At 41.3% G+C, this 23,137-nt stretch overlaps 1 protein-coding gene across 7 annotated transcripts in view; it reads left to right on the plus strand.

Moving 5' to 3' along the window:
* The window catches only part of STIM1 (stromal interaction molecule 1), a 173,732-nt gene that overhangs the window by 128,106 nt on the left and 22,489 nt on the right, over positions 1–23,137 (plus strand). For all 7 annotated transcript variants that reach the window (XM_081152823.1, XM_081152824.1, XM_081152825.1 and 4 more), the window contains exons 4-6: positions 11,953–12,064; positions 15,366–15,481; positions 22,724–22,901. In XM_081152823.1, the coding sequence (XP_081008949.1) occupies positions 11,953–12,064; positions 15,366–15,481; positions 22,724–22,901 (406 nt within the window). The remainder of the gene's footprint in view (positions 1–11,952; positions 12,065–15,365; positions 15,482–22,723; positions 22,902–23,137) is intronic.

The raw sequence follows: 23,137 nt of genomic DNA on the forward strand, positions 1-23,137 counted from the left end.
GGTGTTAAATATGGTTCCCAGTTCTTTTTTGTGCTAATGAGTGTCCCAGTTGTTCTAGAACCATTTGTGCAAAAATTCTGTCCTTTCTTTACTGCATTCATTACCTTGAACCTTTTGTCAAAAATCAGTTATCTAGCCCTGGCTGGTGTGACTCAGTGGTTAGAGCATTGGCCCATGAACTGAAGGGTTCTGGGTTTAATTCCCAGTCAAGGGCATGTACCTGGATTGCAGGTTTGATCCCTGGCCCTGGGCCTGGCACCTGCCAGAGGCAACCAATTGATGGGTCTCTTTTACATCAATGTTTCCCTCCCTCCCTCCCTCCCTCCCTCCCTCCCTCCCTCCCTCCCTCCCTCCCTCCCTCCCTCCCTCCCTCCCTCCCTCCCTCTACCTCTAAAAATCAATGGAAAAAATATCCTCAGGTGAGGATTAACAACAACAACAACAACAACAAATCAGTTGTCTATATAAGTATGAGTTTACTTCTGGATTCTATTCTGATCTACTGATCTATTTATCTGTCTTTATGTAAAAACCAATAGCATATTGATTATAATAGTCTTATAATAATTCTTTCAGTCAGGTAGTGTTAGACCTCTAACTTTTTCTTTTTCAGTTATTTTGACTGTTTGTCTTTGAATCAGCTTGTTGATTTCTACAAAAAAAAACACCTCTTGGGATTTTGATTGGAATTGTATTCAATCTATAGATCAGTTTGAGAGAACTGATATCTTAACAATATTGAGTTTTCTGAACCACGAACAATATATATATATATATATATATATATATATATATATATATATATCTCCATTTATTTAAGAGTTACACTTTTTCTCAGTAGTATATTGTAGTATAGTGTACAGGTCTTTCATATCTTTTGTCAGATTTATCGCTAAGTACTTCATAGGTTTTTATGCTATTGTAAATAGTATTTTAAAAAATTATGGTAAAATATGCATAAGATAAAATTTACCATATAAAAGGTATTTAAATTTTTTTCCTGATTGTTGCTTATATATAGAAATATAATTGATTTTTATATATTGATCTTGTATTCTGCAACCTTGCTAATAATGAAATTCACTTATTAGTAAGGTACCATAAGATTTTCATCTTAGACAATCATGTTGTCTAGTCAATGGGGGGGAAAAGGGACATCTGTAATTCCTTCAACAATACAGATTAAAAAAAAAGATTTTACTTCTACTTTTCCAATCTGGATTCCTGTTTTAAAAATCTTTTTCTTGTCCGATTGCCCTGGTTAGTATCTTCAGTACAGTGTTGAAGAGAAGTGATGAGAGCAGACATCTTTATCTTGTTTCTGATCTAGAGGGAAAGTATTCAGTTTTTCACCATTAAATATAACATTAGCTGTGTGGTGGTTGTTTTTTTTAAATTCTTTATTAGCTTGAGGAAGCTACTTAATTTTTTAAAAATCCTCACCTGAGGGTATATTTTCTTTAATTGATTTTAGAGAGAGAGAAAGAAAGGGGGGGGAGAGAGAGAGAGACTCAGAGAGAGAAACATCTGTGTGAGAGAGAAGCATCAATCGATCAGTTGCCTCCCATATGCGCCCCAACTGGGGATCAAACCCACACGCAACCTAGGTGTATGCCCTGACCAGGAATCAAACCTGCAACATTTTGGTGTACCAGACGACACTCTAACCAACTGAGCCCCTGGGCCAGAGGTGAGGAAGCTACTTTCTATTCCTGGTTTGCTGAGAGCTTTTTTTCAGAATGGATGTTGGACTTTATCAAATGAGTATTCCATGTCTATTGAGATGATTGCCTGGTTTTTCTATTTTCTTTTGTTAACATGGTGAATTACATTGATTAATTATTTGAATGTTAAACCAACCCTGCATTCCTGTGATAAACCCCACTTGCTCATGATGCGTTGTCCTTCTATTTGCTAAAATTTTGTTTTGAATTTTTTCTTCTTTATTAATGTGGAATGTTAGTTTGTAGTTTTCTTTACCTGTGATATCTTTGTTTTTGGTATCAAGATAATGCTGGCTGCTTCAGAGAATGAACTGGGAAGTATTCTTCAGTTTTCAGAAGAATTCATATAGAATTGGTATTATTTTTGCCTTAAATATTTGCTAGAATTTACCAGTAAAGACATATGAGATTAGAGTTTTCTTTGTGGGAAGGTTTTTAATGACAGTGTCAATTTCTTTAATAGGTATATGGCTATTCAGGTTATTTACTTCTTGAATGAGCTTTTGTAGTTTGCATTGTCAAGGAATTTCTACATTTCATTAAGCTGTCAAATTTACTGGCATCTGTTTGTTCATAACATTCCTTTATTATGCTTTTAATATATTTTAAATCTGTAATGATTTCATTCCTTTTGGTAATTTGTGTCTTCTTTTTTTTTACTGATCAGTCTTGTTAGATGTTTATTAATTTTATTAATGTTATCAAAGAACCAGTGTTTGCTGTCAAGGATTTTCTCTATTGTTGTCTATTTCATTGATTTTTTACTTTGATTTTAATCTTTTTTTCTTCTGTTTACTTTGGGTTTAATTTGTTCTTTCCTAGTTTGTCAAGGTGAAAGCTAAGGTCACTAATTTGAGACCATTCTTTTTCTAATATAGGCATTTAGTGCTATAAATTTCCCCTAAATACTGTTTTAGCAGCATTTCACAAATTCTGGTATGTTGTGTTTTTTTGCTTTTTTAAAACTGATTTTTAATTTAGAGTAAAAATACCTAAAATGAAAACACAACTGGTGGTAAATGCTTATTCTCATTGTCTGATATAGTCTTCAGTAACAGTATTCCTTAATGATGTGTTCCAATTTAAGGGATTATTGTTGCTCTGTAAATGCATACCTCTGAAATCTATCTGATATCTTAGATCCATCTAGTATAGGCTCTTCACTATGTTAGATGATATGTTTTGTTTTCATTTTCATTCAGCTCAGTTGTTAGATTTAAGTCCATTATCTTGCTATTTTTCTGTTTTCCCCCCTTTCCTCTTTTTTTGGCCTTCTTTTGGTGTATGTCTGGTCCAAAATAAGGGAGTATTTTTTTATGTTTCCATTTTATCTTCTCTGTTGGCTTAACTCTTTGTTTTATTATTTTACTGATTGCTTTAAGAGATAAAATTTGCATCTTTAACTTACCACAGTCTACTTTTAAGAGATATTATTATGCCTTGTTTCATAGTATAAGAACTGTACAAAAGTGAATGTCCATTTCTTTTCTCTCAAGTCGCTTGTATGACTTGCCTTATTTGTTTACTATCCTATCTCTCAAAGATCACTGTCCATTGTAGGCTGATCTCCAGTGTCCTGAAAATCATTGTTTTATATGTTTTGCCCCCTTTTTTTAGCTGTTTCAGGAGGGGGAGGGTAAATTCCATTCTTGTTACTTCATCTTGGCCTGAAGTAGAATCTCAGTTTAATCATCTTTTGCTTGGTTGCTTTCATAGTGTTCTTCTTGGCCCAATCTGGCTTTACTGAGGTCTATCCTTTCATTGGTTCCAGAGAGATTTTTCTAAAGTAAATACGTGACTAGGTCTCTGCTTACATTTTTCAGTGACTTCCTTTTTTTTTTTTAAATAGTGAAACAAATATGCTAGGACACCAAATTTCTCAGTGGGAGAAATATTCTTAAATGGAACCTGCACAAATAAAGATATTGCTAAAGATGTTGGAAGCAAATTCTAGTGTAATCACAATATAGTAATTATATGTTATTTTGAGAAGATAAATACTGGCTTTCCTGTTGTTCAGGTAACACTTGGGTTAGTGTAGAACTTGTAATAAGCTTAAATCACAATTGCTGTCTCATTTGGGACTCAGCAAAATAAGGCACTGAAAGCTCAGTAGTTGCTGACAAGAGAAATTATTGCAAAAAGTGCCATTGATTTTTTTTCTTCATATTTATTTCTGAGATGTTAGTCAGGCACATTGAAATTAAATGTCCATTTGTAATCTCAGAATGAATTACCTCAGTTGGGAAAAAAAGATCAACATGTTCATATAAATAAAAATCTAGTGATCTTCTTTTATACCTTAAAAGTTTCTTTACGTTGTCCCAATACACCAAGGTTGAGGGTTTGATCCCTGGTCAGGACACATACAAGAATAAGTGGAACAACATATTGATGTTTCTCTCTCTCTCTCTCTCTCTCTACCCATTCCTCTCTCTCTCAAAAATTTTTTTTCTTTATATTTTAATATTGTGATTTTCTGTCATTTCTTATTCACCTCTATAATATTGCCTCCCAAATTTCTGTTTCTCTCCTACAAATTGTGCAAACATGCTTGCATGAAAAAAAGATTGAGTGCCTTCTATATACCAGGCACTGTGCTAGATTAGTTTAGCATGGGAGGCCCAGGCTTATTTCTGTGATTCACTTACTGTCTTATTTTCTATCACTCGTCATCATAGTTCTCTGTAGCTGCACTGATTTATCTGCAATTACTAGAATATGTCATTTTCTTTAATCCCTTGATGTTTTCATATATATTGTTCCCCCTGCCCCTCCTCCTTCGTTGAGTTGGTTAAATCCTACTTGACAATTAAAACTCAACTTAAGTACCCCCTTCTTTAGGAAACCACAGGCTAGGTTAGGTGCCGCCTTCTGTGTTCCCACAACCTCTTACTCTTATCTCATTGCAGCACTTAACACATTAATTACGGTGATCTGTTCCCCTGCCTGTTTTCCCACCACACTGCTTCAGGGCATTACCTTATATGATTCTGTATCTCAATACATAGCACCTGGCTTGGCCTGGAGTAGGGATGTGAAAGACAAAAGTTTGTCCTTGGCTCTACTATTGTGTGAATTTATACAAGTTGTTTGGTTTATTCAATTCCAAAGCCTAGATTCTCTGCAGCCATCTAGACCTGGTTTTTGCCAGGTAGCCTAGTGGGCCTATCACATTAGGCCTAGGCTCAAGGGCCAGATTCTTTTTGCAGTGAAGATTCAGGGCTTGATATTGACATCATATTAGAAAACAAAGATCTCTGCCTCTAGGTACAGATGACAAGCTGCTAGTGAGAGCCAGAGGAAACAACTCGGAGATACAAACCATAGGTCTAGGTCACAAGCTATCTTTAGGCCACTTTGGTAAGATTCTGTAGATGTCTTGGAGTGCTCTGTATCTAGAGTAGCCAGATAAAAAGTTTTTTTATGGCTTTTTTGACTTACTCTGCCTGTTAGTCACTCCTTTGTCCCACATCACCCCACAGATCCCTCTGACCTAGCACCTATCGTACTGTATTATATTAATTTATTTTCTTGTATGTCTCCTTCTCTAGAAGAGAGCCCTTTATGATGGAAGTTATGCAGACTGGTTTCTGTATCCAGTAGTTCACCTAGTATCTACTAGAGTAGAAGCCAATGAATGAATAAATGAATGGTGAAAATAATGATAGCTAATATTTCTTTGGCTCTTACTGTATGCTAGGAGCTTCCCATATCTTAACTACACTCTTATGATGTAAGAACTTTGATTCTCACCATTTTATAGGTGACCAAAAGGAGGCACAGAAAGGTTAAGTAACTTGCTCATCGTCTTACATCTAGTTAAGAGGCAGATCCCAAATTCAAACCAAGGCACCTTGTTCTAAAGCCCACATTCTTTTCTTTTTCTTTTTTAAATCCTTACCTGAGGATATGTTTTTATTGATTAGAGAGAGAGAGAAACATCTATGTGAGAGAGAAACATTGATCAGTTAGTTGCTTCTATACATGCCCCAACTGGGGATCGAACCTGCCACCTAGGCATGTGCCCTGACCAGGAATCTTAACTCGCAGTCTTTTGGTGTACAGGATGATGCTCCAACCAACTAAGCCACCTGGCCAGGGCCCAACACCCACATTCTTAATCATTGTTATATGTGACTGGCTGACTAAAAAGCTCACCAAAGGCTGACTGAGTGACCAACTAATTAACAGCTGTGTGAAGGAGAGGCAAAGAATGCACTGGCAATCTTCCTTTCAGACATAGCTCTTTTTGGGATGTGGATTTGAAACCATAAAAGTAAGTAAGAGCTTCATCTGGAGGCACCAGTGATCCATTGGGAAAGAGATTCTGATTCAGGATCCCATTTCTTATTGCTTATTCTTTCTCTGGCAAGGTAAGTGATTGGCAAAGGCAGGGATCTGTCCTGGAATATCCCTGCAGGTGTGGATATAGCTCAAGTGCTGAGGACTAATACTTACTGCTCCATTTGCTTGGAATGCCCTTCCCCCAAGTATTCATATGGCTCACACCTTCACTTAATTTTCTGCTGTAATGTCACCTCATCAGAGAGGCCTTTCCTGATCAGCTCTGATGTAGCATTACTCTTTATCCTTTTACCCTGCTTTATTTTTCTTCATTGTACTTATCACTACATAACATTTATTTGTTTATAAATATTTAGTTTGTCTCTCCCCACCAGAATATAAGCACCAGGAATCTGTGACTCTCTTTTGTATACTGTTATATCCCTATCTCCTAGAGCAGTGCCTGGCAAGTAGTAGTAGGTGCTCAATAAGTGTTTGTTTTTCTCTCCCAATGAATAAATGATTTTGGAGTTTGAGACCATCAGCTTTGAAGGACTTTTATTGTTTGTCCTTAGTAATGCCTCACTCTCCTTGTTCCTATATGTAATCCTTGGGCTCCAGACAAACTCGGAGTTCTCTGAGCAGACCCCACACTTTCTAGTTCTATGTCTTTGCTTGTGTTTCTTTTCTCTGATGGGCCTACATCTCTATACACTCCAGATTCTGAGCAGTCCTCAACATGTCTCTTTTTGAATGAATATATATGTATATGAAGAAACAATTACTATGGAGTTTATATTAAATCCTAGGCATTTTCAAACATATGAACTCATTTATTTCAACAACTGTGGGAGACAGTTTTTGCTAGATAGTAAGCTACATGGGGGTAGGGGTCTTTGTCTTGATCATTGCTCTGTTCCCAGTACCTGGCACAAAGTAGTACAAAATAAATGTTTTGGACGACTGGATGAATATTTTATAAAATGAGAATTGAGGTTCAGACTTACCCAAGCTGGTCCATGGTAGACTTACCCAAGCTGGTCCATGGTAGATAGGATAGAAATCAAGGTTTTCTGGTTTGAAATCTAGTACTTTTTCTAATATATTCTACAGTAACAAGCCAGTGTTCTGAAATGCCCAGAGATTTGTCAATCCTGAATAACTTTATTATTATTATTATTTTTCTCAGAATAAAACAGGAGGTCTTACTCATTTAATAGAAACATCTTTCTCAAATAGAAAAGGCCCCTTCCTATCTATGAAACATAGGATGGAGGCCAAACTATATCTTTACTATCTGAGAAGCTAACTAAAAATCAATTTCTGGGGTTCCCTACTGATATATGTAAGATAAATGCTTCCCCCCTAAAAATATCACCCCCTCTTTACTTCTATAAGAAGTCTATGGGGGAGAGTGATCCTGTTAGTGAGAAAATATAATGTAAATACTGATGGGATGTACAACAAGTGATCCAAGACCCACAGATAGCCATTCATTCATTTATATCTGTTCTTGTTTGCCCACTCATTCATTTATGTCTATTCTTGTTTGCACATTCATTAATTTTATCTATTCTTTTGTCCATTCAGTAAACTTTATAGAGTACTTAGAATGATGTGGTCCTGTATTAGACATTGGGAAATACATAAATGGAAAAGACATGTCCCCTACCAAATTGCTTACAGTGTAATGGAGAAGAGATATATATGACTAAATAATAATATAACATATATGTTAGACAATAAGTCTGTATAAAGAAAGTGCTAAGTAAGCAGAGAAGGGAGAGCTAGTACTTATTTTGAAGATTTTATAAGAGGAGATTTTGAAATGGGCTCCAAAGAGTTTCAATAAGCAAAGAGGTAGAGCTGGGTTTTAAGGATTAGTTGGTGCTTTGAAGGCCAAGAGGAGGGAAAAGAGCTTTTTTTGGAAATAACAGACCTAGAACTTTGAGAGCAATGTTCAAGGATGAATAAGTAAATAATGCAAGATACTGATTCTAGATGGGGACTCCAAAGTTAAGAGCTACAGTAGAGGCAGCCTCCTGCGCAAGGCTGTGAAGTTCAGGTCCTCTGTGTTGGCATGAGTTAGACTGTTAGTCCACTAGTTTGCAATGGCAGTATGCACACTTCGGCATGGCCCACACAAGACAATCAATTGGGGTGTATAAGAAAATACTAGATCTTGTATTTATATTGCATTTATTTTTGTCTCACACTTAATTTTTATGTCTGTTTTACAATATACCTGATGTCAGATATTCATATATTGGCAATGTGTGCTCAAAAACTTTTTACAGGTAGATTATGTCATTAAAAAGTTTGGAAACTACAAATTTAGTCACCTTATTCATTCTTCTTATGAAGGACTGTTTATTGCTGAAAACTCCAGGGGTCAGCCGTCTTTGATTTTGTGTAGTGTTGCCTTTTTGCCCAGAGATGTAGTCTTTGATCTCTCTAGGGGCCACATGGACAGGCTCTGGGGGATGAGGGACTGATGACAGACTACCTCTTGTTTGAATGTCCTGCTTGGATTTGGACATGTGAGTCATTTGGAGCTTGTCTCTGTACTAAGCTCTCCTTGCCTTTCACAGACAGCCACAGCTCTCTGTACCTGCTGTTGCCTTCTTCCTCACTTTGGCTCAGAGAAACTTCATTTTCTCTTGTGGAATGAGAAAGTAGAACAAGGCTTTTAACTTTTAGGTCCTTGAAACTTAGGGACAAGGGACTCTGATATCTCAACTTGACTGCTAAATGAGCTCTTCATGCTGGAACACAGGGTTGCTCTCTGACAAGAATGCAGCTCATCCGGGCTTATTTTGTTCAGACTGCAGTGACTCTGGTTGGACAACACCATGCTGCCACGCCCTATCTAGGTGGGGCATCTGCCTAGGTAACAGTGATATGTCGAACACAGAAAACAAAAATTAAAACCAGCTGCCTTGAGGTTTGGCCTGACATACTGAAGCCATTATCCTTTCCCTATAGCTTAGCTCTATAGGGGTCGAGTGTCTTCTGAGTCCTTCCTCACTGGATTGCAGCGACCCCCTTATAGACCCTCTGCGTCACATAATACAGTATTTAGAACAGTGATTTTTAGTTAGGGGCAATTTTGTCCCCCAGGGAACAATTAGCAGTATCTGGAGACATTTTTTATTGTCATGACTGGCAGTATGCCATTGGCATCTTTTGCATAGATGCCAGGGATGTTATTAAACATCTTACAATGCACAGGACAACCCCCCATAACAAAGAAGTATCCTGTCCAAAATATCAATGGTGCAAAGACTGAGAAACCTTGGTCTAGAGTGACTCCTGCCTGTCTCACTGCAGTGTAGGGTGCAGATAGAGGAGTTCCTGTGTGCGAAAGGTCTGTGCTCAGGCTTGTATCAAGGTGTCCTCCCAGTAGACAAAAGGCCTTTGTAGTACCACTGGCCTCAGGCCTTTCTAGCAGTAAAAAAGTGGACTTCTTTCCACTCCACATGCCCAGCAGAAAGGCCCCTTTGTCCTAGATGAGGCTGAGCTCCCTTGGCAGCAGTGGCAGGAGTGTGTTGTTCTCTGTACTTTACAGGCCAGCACTTGTCTGTCTGCCTCATGTCTGTGTGTCACTCTATTACGCCTTTATTACCTGATACTCCAAACCACAGTAAATGATCATATTTATAATGTGTGTGGCTATATATTCGTTTTCAGGAATAATGGCTGATACATTCTACTTTTTGTAATGCTTCTTTAATCCCAGCTCTGTCATCCCTCCTTTTCCAAGCACTAGAATTTTCCAAGCACTGGAAATTAATTACATTCTTCTCTCCAATGTATTTTAGTCTGAGAATTAGAAATGTGACCAAGCAATGACTAGGCACCCTTCACCTAAACCTCTAGTATCTTATCTTCTAGGATGCAGCCTTAGGGCACTATACCTGCTGCATTTTGTCCCATGGCACTTTTCCCTTCTCACTTCCTGTGTCTCTGCAAATAGTGTAATCTACCTCCAAAGTCTATTGGCTTCAGAACTTTCCTCCTGAGCTCCAGTAGCTTCTTGAGAACATCAAGAGATTGTAACATTTATGCCTTCAACTTGGTTTCATTCAAGATACCTTCCTAGGGTCTGCTTTGGACCAGTGCCAGGTTCCACTGTAGGGGAAATAGGAGAATGAAGGGACAGAGCCCAGCCTTCCAACTTCTCTATCTTATGTGAGAGTGACAGAAACAACCTAAGATCTGAGGTGTGCCCACCAGAGGAGTGCCTGTTTTTTTTGACAAGCATTTCAGAAGTTAACCATCTACACGAGCTGTATATTAGTCTAAGGAGATTGTTGTTTAGCCCACAGTCAGAACGTTTCTGGAACTCCTCATTTAGGATAGTTAATCTTTGAGTAAATTCTTCTTAATGCCACTGTATATGAAGCTCTATTTTAGAGTCAGTGGGGTAAGCAAAAATGAATGGGACATGGTCTATGCCTTAATGTTTCCTAGTTACTAAGGGGAAATTAGACAGCATTCTGATGAAAGACAGTTTTTGGTAAAGATATGAATCTTAAGCAAGGAGGGTGATAAATCTCACCATCTCATTCTACTTCAAAACTTTTTAGGCTTCTTGCTGCTTACAGTAGTAGTTTTCAAACTTGAGGAATGTACAGATTCCCTTTAAGGGAAATAATTTCTCTTGGCCCTGAAATGCTGACTTAAATTATTTTTACTATAATGTTACTTAAGTGTGTACAAGCAAAATGAGGTTTAAGTTGCTATATAAAACTTGTATGCAAATATAGACAAAAATGGATTTATATATTAAATAAAAACAAACTTCAAATCCAATAAAATTATCTTTTTGCTGAAACTCAGTTGCTCCCTGGCTCTTTAAGTTCAGCATGCCTTTATTGCTGGGTGCCACCTGATGATTCAGTCCTCCCACCATCTTTCTCTGTTCACGCTTCTATGAAACTTTGATTCATATAATACATCATGATGTCATTTGACCTTCACTTGGCTCGAACTTATTCCTTGTGTATTAAGTCCACTTCTGTTCCTTTCTTGTTGACTCTGGACAAAGTATGGAAATAAGTTTGTTATCTATGTGTCTAAACACCACACGAATATTAAAATTATTTTAAAGGGATTATTTTTATAATTATTCATTTGAAAATCACAACATTATGCCCTAGCCAGGTGGCTCAGTTGGTTGGAGCATTGTCCCGCACACCAAAAGGTTTCGGATTCGATTCCTGGTCAGGGCACGTATGGGAGGCAACCAGTCGATCTTTCCCCTCCCTCCCTCCCTCCCTCCCTCCCTCCCTCCCTCCCTCCCTCCCTCCCTCCCTCCCTCCCTCCCTCCCTCCCTCCAATTAAAAAAAAATCCTCAGATGAGGATTAAAAAAAAAAAATCACAACATTATAATATTGAGGAATGATTAGCTACATTAGCCATATAGGGCAATGATGTGATTTGCCATATTGTGATTGATCACTCAGTAATTATTTAAGTTAAAATTGGCTCCTGTTGTGACAGAAAATCTTTTCAATCTGATATAAACAAAAGGGCTATTTACTTGTTGCACAAAACTAAAAAATCTGTGAATAGGGCTTTTGACAGGTATGATCTGACTCAGGGCTTAAGTGACATCATCTGGATCCTCTATATAATATCATATATATGTATATACAGGGGTGGGCACAAGTTGTATGTGAAACACAGAGTTTATTCTTATATTATTATTTATTGATGTATTTTTCCATACGAACAACTGTAAACCTACTTTTGTCCACCCCTGTGTATGTACATAAACAAAAAGTAGAGTGTGTATATTATACTAGGATTTTATGGGAGAGTGAGATGTTAAAAACATAAACATGTGGTAAATGTTAAGGTCAGTGTGACCGTGACAGCAAGTGTAAGCAGTGTTTGGCATGTTGGAGTCATGGCTTTGCTGGTCTCTCCCCACAGTGTACAACTGGACCGTGGACGAGGTGGTGCAGTGGCTGATCACATATGTGGAGCTGCCTCAGTATGAAGAGACCTTCCGGAAGCTGCAGCTCAGTGGCCATGCCATGCCAAGGTCAGGAGGAGACTGGGTTCCGTCACTTGCAGTGCAGGGAATGGGCTGGAGTCAGCTTGCCTTTGGGTTGCTCCAGCCAGTTAAATGAGGTTACACCCTTTTTAGGGCAGAATCTATAGACCTCTCCTCTCCTCACATCTACTGTGCACTTGCTGTTAAGCAGGATGGCTATTCAGCACTCATTCTCTTATTTAATATTTCTATCAATACTGGAAATAGTACTAATAGCTGCCATTTATTGAATGCTTAGTACATGCCAGGTACTCTATTTCAACACTTTTTATACATTATCTCATTTAATTCTTACATCAATCCTGTAAGGTAGGTATTATTGTATAAAGATGATGAAACTGGCTAAGTAACTTTTCCAAGGTCACATGGCCAGCTAGAAGAAGCAAAACACTAGATCTGCGTAGATTTCAAAGCCTGTAGTGTTTCTCTTTTCTTTGTCACCCCCATCCCCCAAGAGCTGCCTCTTTTATTGCCCAGGAGCCGTGGGGCTCTTCTAGCCTCCCCTGAATTATCCACATATAGCTTAATCTACTCTAAAGACATCGTGCAGAGATGGGTGCTGACTAGCATGGACCCAGCTTCCTCTCTGGAATGACTCTTCCAATAGCTATTGTGCCCTAACTTTTTGCCTCCTTTACAGGCACAATATACTAGGGCTTGGGGTGGGAGTGGAGTACTGCTTGGACTTCTTGGTATGTCAAACTTGTGCCATATGTCATTCTGTCACTAATCCATTTACTTATTCATTCAACACATATTTACTGGGTACCTACTCTGTGCCAAGCATTTGTACTAGGTGCTGGGGATAAAGGTGACAATAACCTGCCCTTGTCCTCAAAGGGCTTACTGTCTGGTAGGTGCTGATTGCGTATAATCTATCATCTTATTATGTAGGTGCATCTGGTTATGAGCTTCAGCATAGGTGAAAGGGGAAGGTGAAGCTGTTGGTATGCCCACACATTGCAGTCTCCAGCGACGGACCTACTGGGTACTGCTGTTTAGGCCTACCTGAGCTGGCTGTTCCCTCCTCTGTTGCCCGCAGTCTCCTCTTCACAGCTTTTTCCTACTCTGGAGAGAGTAATACTGTTAATATTTGTGCATCCCTTTATAGAGTGCTTTCCTACCTATTATTTCAGTTGATTCTCACAATTCTGGGAGGAAGGAATTACTGTCCCAACTTTAGGCAAACGAACTGAATTTCAAATATTTTGTGATTTATCCAAGCTGGTAAGTGGCAGAGCTTGAATTTGAAAAAAAGTTTGCCTGGTTCTAAGTGCCCTGCTTTTTTCACTGCATCTTCCTCTTGCCCCATGTAGTTGAAGATGGACTTCCTGGAAATATTCAGTTTAGTTCTACTTGACAAAACTTTACCAAGCACCTACCATATGCCATGCTCTCTTCTGGACCCTGCAGACAAAGACATGCATTAGATCCCATATCCATGTTTAATGGTCAAGACAAGCAATTGAATAGGTGATTGACCGTGAAGCTCCAGGGTTTAGGTTTCTTTCTCATTATCCATGGAAATAGCGGTAGTACTTTGTGGATCATTGGACCGTTCCATCTTGAGGAATGGCTATGACTTGGATTAAAACTGTAAAGCCTAGGATAAGAAGATAGATCTCAGGCCATGGGGTTCACTTCACCCTCCTGTGGCTAGAATTAGAGCTAGGATCAGATCCAGCTAGGCTGGGCTCAGGAAAAGAAGTCAAGCTGTGGCACCTTAGTGACAGTGGGAAGCATGGAGCCATCAGTGCCGAGAGTAGGGATGGTTCTAGGCCCATCACTAGGCAACATGGTATAATGGAAAGAATCTAGCAGATTTGAGATTGTTTCTTGGCTTTGCCACTTACTTGCTATGTGACTTTGGGCTAGTTATTCAACTCTAAGTCTCAGTTTTTGTATCTGTAAAGTGGAGCTGGTAATAGAACTGGGTTTTTAAAGTCATGAGAACTAAATGAGGTATTGTATGTAAAATGTCAGAATAGTACAAGATCACAGTAGTTGCTTAGGAAATGTTAGCTAGAAAATGTTTTTCATTTCATTGCTTAGAAGTAGATAGCATTCAAGTTCATAGGTTTCTTTGACAAATAAACTGTACAAAAGATGACACTTATTTTTATCAGTGAGATGAAGTCCAGCACACCTGGTAGTGCTCTAAAGAGGGGCCCCAAGAATTCCCAGGCTTGTAGGAAGCATCTGATTTTACGTAAGTTTACACAGAAGGAAACCGAGGCCCCAGGGGAGGGACTTAGCAGCTTGTGATTGTACAAGTGAGTCACTCAGTGATAGAGCTGAGCCCAGAAACCAGATCTTCTGACCCCCTACTTCCCATCAGTGTCTCATTGCCTCTGTTGTAGGTGGGCTCAATTGCTTTCCAGGGCTAGAGAAGGAAGTAGCTGCTCCTGCATGCCCAGGCAGGAGTATAAACACACACTGTGATGTCAGAAGCTTCTTTTCTACCTGGAGGAAGAAAGATATGCATTCGAAAAAAGCGCTGGCCTTATGGAGTAGTACAGCAGTAAATGCTTACTTGTGGGACCCAGACCAGTGGCTTTTCAATCTTTCGTATCTTAGACTCTTCTCCTCCTATACCCACTGTGTTCCAGCAGGAGATAAACAAAGTCCAGTTTTTCTGAGGTCATTTTCTTGTTTACAGACCCTCTCTTATTAGAGTTATTATTAACAGTATGGTTGAAGGTCATAAAAATTATAGTAATCTGATTGGGAGTGAATTACAGTGAATCAACTGCAAGCTAACAAAAGTATGCAGCATTTGTTATCAGTAGGTTTATATTTAATGAGTACTAAATATTTTTTATTATTAAATACATTTAATTGGGTTAGTATTAGGATAATTCAGAGGTCCCCAGAATCACTGGGTCATGTAGCATGACATTTTAACAAGGGCTGGACAGGAGAATTCATTTAAAAATGGTGGGAGTGTGGAGACAGATACACAGTGGATAATCCCTATAGGGGGAAGCACAACAGAAAATTTACAGCTGGGTGTGGGAATGGTCACAAATGGATAATCCTTAGAGAGTAGGATACTCAGGAGAGGTGGACATGTAGAGAAGGGTGAACAAATTCTTGGTAGATGTTACCTGTCCCTGCATACTCCCCATTGAGATCCACCGGTAGAGACTCTCTGTTCTAGCATGCAGAGGAGAGCAGTCACTGGGAGCTAGAAGTCATGGAAGTGTCCCTGGAAGAGGTGAGGAGTTTTACCAGGATCCTTCCTGGCTTTGCTGGCAGGGAACTGAGTGCCTACTCTTTGCCTCAACAGGCTTGCTGTAACCAACACCACCATGACAGGGACTGTGCTGAAGATGACAGACCGGAGCCATCGGCAGAAGCTGCAGCTGAAGGCCCTGGACACAGTGCTCTTTGGGCCTCCTCTCTGTGAGTCCTGTGGAGAGAAGGGCTGCTGGTGTGTCATTGAATCCAAGGCTGTTGGAGTGGCTGGGTAGAGGTCCCAGGTCTCCTAGGCCCACCTGCAAGGCAGTGCCTCCACCTTGCTACTGCTATTGAGATATGAAATGGCTTTACATTTTAGTCTAGCCAGATATCAACATCTATTCATTAGATACATTAATAAAACATCTGCTTTGTGCCAGTGCTGTGCTAGAACCTGTAGAAGACCTGGATGAATCATATTCTGCCCTCAAGGGATACAATGAATGTTCTAGACAGATACATAGTACTTCTGAGGTCCAGAGGAGGGATAAAGAAGGTGGCATGTGAGCTCTGCCTATAAGGATAGGTAGGACTATATTCCATGGAGGTGGCTAGACAGGGTGTTTTAGGTGGAGGAAACACCCTGAGCAGGAACACAAGGCTAAAATATGAAAGTTATGCTCGGGGATAAAAGTAACCGATAGAGGCTGAATGCTGTTTAGCTGTTCCCTTCTCTCACTGTGTGACATTGTGTAGGTCACTTTTCTCAGGGTGTGTTTTCTGATTTGTATCATGAAACAATTGAGCTAATGGATCCTTAAGATTCCTTTCAGCTACTACATTCTGTAATTTTGGGGAGAAACTCTTTGGTTGATAAGGGTCCTGTGTAAAAGACAGAGGAGGTCTGTTTCTTCCTACTACTATATATATCTTGTACCTTTAGGAATTTTGTGGCCCTTGCCTTATCAAGTGATCTTTGGCAATTCAGTTCTCCTGCCTACATTTAAGTTTCCTCACCTATAAAATGGGCTTGGTCAGTAAAGCTGTTACTGGCTCTCTCATTCAAGTACTCAGATAGAGCTAGAGCTGAGTACACTCCTGGGAGCTATGCTTTTGAATCCAGCAGCTGTCCTGATGGCAAATATTGTTTTTACACTTTCCTACTGATGCTTGTTAAAGAAAATTTTTGAAAATTGCCAGCTGGAATCTGAGGAAAATACTAGGAAGGCCTTTGCCAGGAGACTTCTAAAAGGGTGTGGCCGTGCCTAGTGGAGACCTGCAAAGAATCCCTTGATCTGTGTCCCTCTAAAGTCTATGCTCTGTGTTCCCATCTGAGCATGAACTAAAACCCCTAGTCCAGTGTTGCTCCCTGTCCAGCACCCACGCAGGACTTAGAATGAGGGCCTATGCTGGCTCTGACCTGTGTTCTGCACCTGGATGAGTTCTTAGGGCTATGGTTCTCACACCTCACCATAAGGCATATAGTAGGTAAACACCCCAGAGAACCTGGGCCAGTTATAGCTGCCAGCCATGGCTACCTTAATGAAAGTCCTGCCATTGGTCTGAGGTGTGAGAAATCTCAAAATTAGAGGTTGTTGTGCAGTAGCCAGGAGGGTCTGCTGAGTGAGCAGGATCCATCTTTACAGCAGCTTCGAAGCTTGGGAAGAGGGAAAAGGGATCAGACTGGCTCAGCAGAGGTGTCAACTCAGGGTCCACGACATCTCAGTCCTCCCCATGTGGCCACAGAGCAGCACATGGCCCTTTACAGACTTTTCCACCCTGCAAAGTTGGCTCTAGGCTTGGAGGCCCATGTGGGGCTCCCCTAGCAGTGCCAGTAGCCCCAGATGTTAGGTGTGCTCTGAGAAGCAAAGGCCCAAGGCAGTGTCCAGTTGGAGGCCTGCGCTGATGTTCACTCTGGCAGGACATCATTCATTGAGGGGGCCTTTTCTCCTCTGCAGATAATTTCTCAAGAGAAAATGATGCTCAAAGAGATGAGGTGAGTTTTTAGAGGTCATTCAGCTTTTAAGTGGCAGAGCCATGACTCAAACCCAGGTCTTTAACTTATATTTCACTGCTCTTTCTACTCTAATCCTACCCTCTACTTTTGGTAGAGGAAACAAGTTATAAAGAGTTCTAGCTTTGAAATCAAGCAAACTGTCTCTGTCACTCAGAAGTTTTGTGACTTTGGGCATATTCCTAAGGTTCTCTATGTCCCAATTTCTTCTAAACAAATGGTAACTACTATTTTCAGTGTACAGTATGCCTGCTGTGCTTAGTACTGGGCTAGGGACTACTGTGCCCTTGGTGCTTTAATGGGAGTATTGAGAAGGGTACAGGGAGACGCCTGCCAAGTAATTTTTAGGGTTGGGAGAGTTGTGGAGAGGAAAAGACAAGACTACAGCTTGTCTTCCTTCTTCAGTGGCTCAGATAACAGGGAAGAGTCATTGGTAAGCAGGAGTGGCTGCCTCTCGGGCAAAGCTTGCTCTGGTCTCAGCTCTATCCTTACCTTCTTTCTCCTTTCTGTTATGCTCCAACTCACCCTTCCAGTCTCTACAGCCTCTTCCCAGGAATTCTTCCCTCTTACTCTCCTCTGGGAAGCCACAGTGCTTTATACCTGAATCCTTTATAAAATTCTGTTTCCCTCTCTGCTGCCATTTAAACCGGAAGCTCCTCAGGGTTGAAACAGCTTTGTCCATCTGTCATCAGCACTTAACATAAGACCCAGCAAGTAGTAGGTGTCAGGTGATGTATGCTAGAAGTTACAAAGAAGGAGGCTGGGCTTTGCCAGAGAGAGCTACAGGAGTGAGAGAAGATGGGGCGAGAATCCTTTCCAGCTTGGTTCTGGGGAGAACTGCTACCTATGGAGCATCTTTGGATAGGGGAGGCGGTTAAAGCACTTTTGGGGGCTATAACCAGAAGTGACAGGAACAGCTGTTCCAGGTTAAACAGACACCTCAGGACAGACAGAAGACTGCATAAATGACAAAAGATATTCCTAGCACATATTTATGGGCAGCAGAGAGGGTGGAGAGAAGAGATTTGGAGAGGGAATTCCAGAAAGTGATAATGATTAGAGGCTCACTTCTCAGTGCTAACTGGAACCTTGAAAATTTTCACCATTACCCCCGACTCTGTTGACATGTCATCATCTCATTAGTTTACACTCTCCTTCCCTGCCGTAGGCCCGATTGTGTGAACAGTTGACCTCATTTTGTTAAAATCTATTTACAGCACTTGGGCTAGGAATTCTGCCACCTTCTGGACTCTCAGGTTCCAGCCAGTTTCCCTGAGTTAGCTCTGTTCACTTGGCCAGCCATACCTGCTCTCATGAAACTTCCATGGTCTCTCTGCCCTGGCTATGTTCCCTGGGTGCGAGGTAGATTTTGAGAGCTGAGCTTATGTAGGACAGCTGGCCATATTCTTCATGTCTCCAGGAGCTGGTATTTGCCCTTCACATGCACTTTATATTGTACAACTCCACACCCCTTTTCGGGCTAAAACCTCTGCTCACTGCCTTTGCTGAGTACTTGCTCTGGTTCAGGCTCTATGCTAAGTATGGAGCTACAAAGATAAATTAGTTTTATGCCTCGCCCTGAGGAACTCACAGACTATCAGAAAGAAGGTGACTGACATGAAAGTTGAAAAACGCACAAGGCAGTCCCTGAGAATAGCTAGAGATAAACCATGTTTACCTGTCCAAAGAGAGGGTTGACCAGGGATCCTAGTTCAGAGGAGAAGGAATGGAAGGATCTCTGTGGACTGTGGTGGGCTTGGAAGGTAGGTAGTAGGAACTGAAGAATGGGAATGGGATTATGATGGGAAGAAGTACATCATTAGTTAGGCATAGACTAGACACTTGATTTCCCTATTTTACCCTCTTTTCCTGACATAATAATTTATAGATTCCATATTATTCAGGGTTCTCCAGAGAAACAGAGCCAATAGGACACATATATAGATATGTGTAAGAGATTTATTATAAGAATTGGCTCACGTAATTATGGAGGCCAAGAGTCCCATGATCTACCATGTGCAAGCTGGAGAACCAGGAAAGCCAGTGGTGTAATTCAGCCCAATTCCAAAGGCCTGAGAACCAGGGAAGATGATGGTGTAAGTCTGAGTCCAAAGGCTAGAGAATCAGGGGGCTGATGGTGTAAGTCCGTGTCTGAGTCTGAGTACCTGAGAACCAGGAACACTGATGGAAGAGGGCAGGAAAAGATGGATGCCTCAGTTCAAGCTGAGAGAGGAAGTCCACCCTTCCTCCACCTTTGGTTCTACTCAGGCCCTCAGTGGCCTGAGGATGATTGGATGATGCCCACTCACTTTAGTGAAGATGATCTTCTTTACTCAGTCTACCAATTCAAATACTAATCCCTTATGAAGACAACCTCACAGACACACCCAGAAATAATGTTTTACCAGCTACCTGGGTATTCCTTAGCCCAGTCAAGTTGACACAAAATTAACCATCATAGATTCATTTAGAACTGTGGGGTTCAGACTAAGTCCCCACTGAAGGGACCTGACAATTCTCATACCAACTTCTCCAGCCCCTGTCTCTTCCTCAAACTCCATATCCTCATTCTTAATTACTTATTGGATACGTCTGTGTGAATATTTTCAAAACACCTCTAAGTACTTTCATTTACAACTACACATTTGATCTCTTTAGTAATTCTGTGGTAACGCATTTTATAGCTGAGGAAGCTGAGATCCAGATGGGGGAAGTGAATTTCATAACAAATTGGGCCAGAGGACAGCATAGAACCCACACTTCCTAATAGTCAGTGTAGGATGCTTCCTTTGATGGCAGACTTTCTCTACATGAGGACTTAGTTTAACTTTAAAGGCCTGTCCTGATGGCAATGTCACAGTCAGCTTTCAAGATGTTGTTTGGAGGAAAAACTGAGGCCTTGGAACTCTTAGTCACACTCTGGCTAGATCAGGAGATATAGGCCTCTCCATGGTGAGAGATGCTTGCAAGTAACAAAGCAGAAACAATACCTGCTGCATGAGTATGAAAGTTGTAATTACAAGTGGGTGTAGCAGGAAGACCATGCAGTCAGGCATATCTGGATTTGAATCCCAGCTCTGTCACTTTTAATGAACCCTAGCAAGTTAGTACTCCTGTGAGCCACAGTTTTCTGGTCTATAGAATGGGAATACTATTACCCTACGTTAGAGTGTAGTTGTGAGAATTAGAGGTGGTGAATATAAGTGCCTGATACATTATATATTTGCTCTGTTTCTCTTCCTCTTATGTGGATTAAGGAGAGGGAGATATGCTTGAGGCTTATCATTAACAATTCAATCCCACAAATATTTATTGAGTGCCTCTGTGGGTTAGTTGGTGCTGTGCTAGCCACTGGCATATAGACAAGCGATGATCACAGGGGCCGTGGAGTGAATCAACCATATTAGATTCATTTTCTTCCCACCAAGCTTTGTTGCTCATGGGATGTGACAGGCAGTATAGCTGAGCTTCAGCTATGCATTTGACAAGGCAGAGGGATGTATGTTTGGGGTGGATGCTTGTACATTTAAGTGAAGTCAAAACTGGTTGAAGAGATCCAGTGGGTGCTGATAGGTGGAACAGTATTATCTTAGGTCCTATTCTTGGTCCTGGCCATTCGGAATTCATATTCATGACTTGGATGAGAATGTGAAGCTGGAAAAAATAATAGCATCTTGTTCCAATTTGATCTGGACAAGGTTGAATAAGGGACTGAATAGAATAGACAAGCACCCAGTCTGCATGACCACCTTAAAAATTTGAAGTGTTGGAGGGTGCTGGTTGATGGAGTCTTGTTTGAACAAGAGTGCCTTTGACTTTCCATAGGAATGTACAGGGGATGTTGGAATTGAAAAACCCTGGGAAGCCAAGGCTAGCAGTCCTAAACAAACAGGAGACAGAGTGTATCCCAGCCTCTGGTAGAGGCTGAGTAGGAGGCTTGTGTGTTCCAGAAAGAAAGGCAGCTTTCTGTACGGCAGAGATATCTCTTCTTGGGACCTGAAGGGAAGAGAGTGAGGACTTGAGTATGGCTGGAAGTGTAGGCTTGCCTGGAGGCTAGGAGATGGCTGCTAGAGGACCCTTAGTTTTCTCTATGAGAACCTGGCATAAACATGTAAAGGACATGGCTCCCACCCGGGACCTAGTAACTCCCCTCCCTTGGATAGAAATAGAATGTGCTAAACTGTCTTTGATCCCATACCATCCCCATGTCCTGCCACTCAGCCTTTCAATGAGGAGCTATGAATATAACCCCTTTTCTCAATCTGGGCCTCATTCTCATGCGGTTTCCAGCTACATGTGTTTTCTTCTGCTGTCTAGACCCTGCCTCAACTTGGTGGCTCCACCTGGGACTGGATTCTCATTAGCCCCTTATCCTTACCACACACTGACATTTTGTCAGTCCTACTTTCCTCTCTCCAGTCTGAGAGCAAACAGCTGTACACAGGAGGTCATTCCCTTTTCTTCCTTCCCTGACTCCCACATTTGGGGTCCTCTGAGCACACAGCTACTCTATCCCAAGTTGAGTGCAACCCAGGCAGGGGCTACGGCAGCAGCCCTCTTCTCCTTAGGTGTCTCCTTCAGGTCTCCTGCGCTGTGGCCCCAGGCCCATATCTGGTATACTAGGAACAATGTCAGGCTCCAGGAGTGCCCCTCGTCTGGTTGGCTCAATTCTTAGGACATGGCCTTTGCTCTTATCTTCTACTGTTGTTCCTTGATTAGCTTTTCAGTTTTGCTCTGGAGATTGATTATTACTCTGAATCGCAGTTGGTGGCTGAGGCCCTGGCCACTTTACCAAATTGCTACCAGGCATTCTCAGCAGGTAGCCCTGCCCCTCTATTCCTGGCATGCGGACTGTTTTATATATACCAATCTCTTGAGGCTACTCCTGTCCTACCTGGTCTGTGGACTGAGCCACAAATGCTCTCCATACATGAGATTTACAGACCTTTACCTGATCTGGACTTTGCCCCGTGTGCCTACAATAGCTTAGTAGTCCAGGAGACCCAGCTTCTGTAGTAACCTCAGTTCCACAGCCAGACCTCAAGCTCTAGTGACATTGCTTTATACCCTTACCAGCCATCCCTTTCTACCTGCTCTAGCACCCTAGTGTTACCTACCATGTAGGACGGAAGCCACTGCATCTGGGTATGTGGGCTCATCGCAGACCAGAGATGACTGGCATGTATTGAGAAGACACTAGTGCTCTCCTCTTCACTGCATATTAGGGGAGCATGATTTAATAAGTTTCCTCCGTTGCTCTATGGCCTTTCATCCTTTGCAAACTAGGCCTTGACTTAGCAGAGAAACAGGCACAGAACTTAAAATAATAGTGTATGACAAGTATGTGTCTAAGAACAGAAACAGAGGCTTCATGGTGGAGGAGGTGCAGTGGACTCTGCAAGGCTAAGTGTGCAGTAGGCAGCCTGACTCACCATGCCCTTCCTCTCTGGCAGTGACCCGCCATAATCACCTCAAGGACTTCATGCTGGTGGTGTCTATCGTTATTGGTGTGGGTGGCTGCTGGTTTGCTTATATCCAGAACCGTTACTCCAAGGAACACATGAAGAAGATGATGAAGGATCTGGAGGGATTACACCGAGCTGAGCAGAGTCTGCATGACCTTCAGGAAAGGTAAGGCCCTGTCCCTTCCCCACAGCCCTAGTGTTGCTAGCTCTTGGGAACTTCCTGTATCCGCTCAGGTTGTGGGCTACCTGGTCCCTGGGACCATGCTGACGCGGCTGCCCAGGCTGTGCCATCCTTCCAAAATTGCATTGGGAGTCCAGGTTCCTGCCATTCCAGTTGCATGGGCAAGTATTCTTCCCCAGGGCAGAAGCTTATTTCTATCTTTTTCCCCTCTCAGCTTCAGA

The sequence above is a fragment of the Miniopterus schreibersii genome (genome assembly GCF_964146895.1).
Source record: "Miniopterus schreibersii genome assembly, chromosome: 12".
In the NCBI taxonomy this organism is placed as follows: Eukaryota; Metazoa; Chordata; class Mammalia; order Chiroptera; family Miniopteridae; genus Miniopterus; species Miniopterus schreibersii.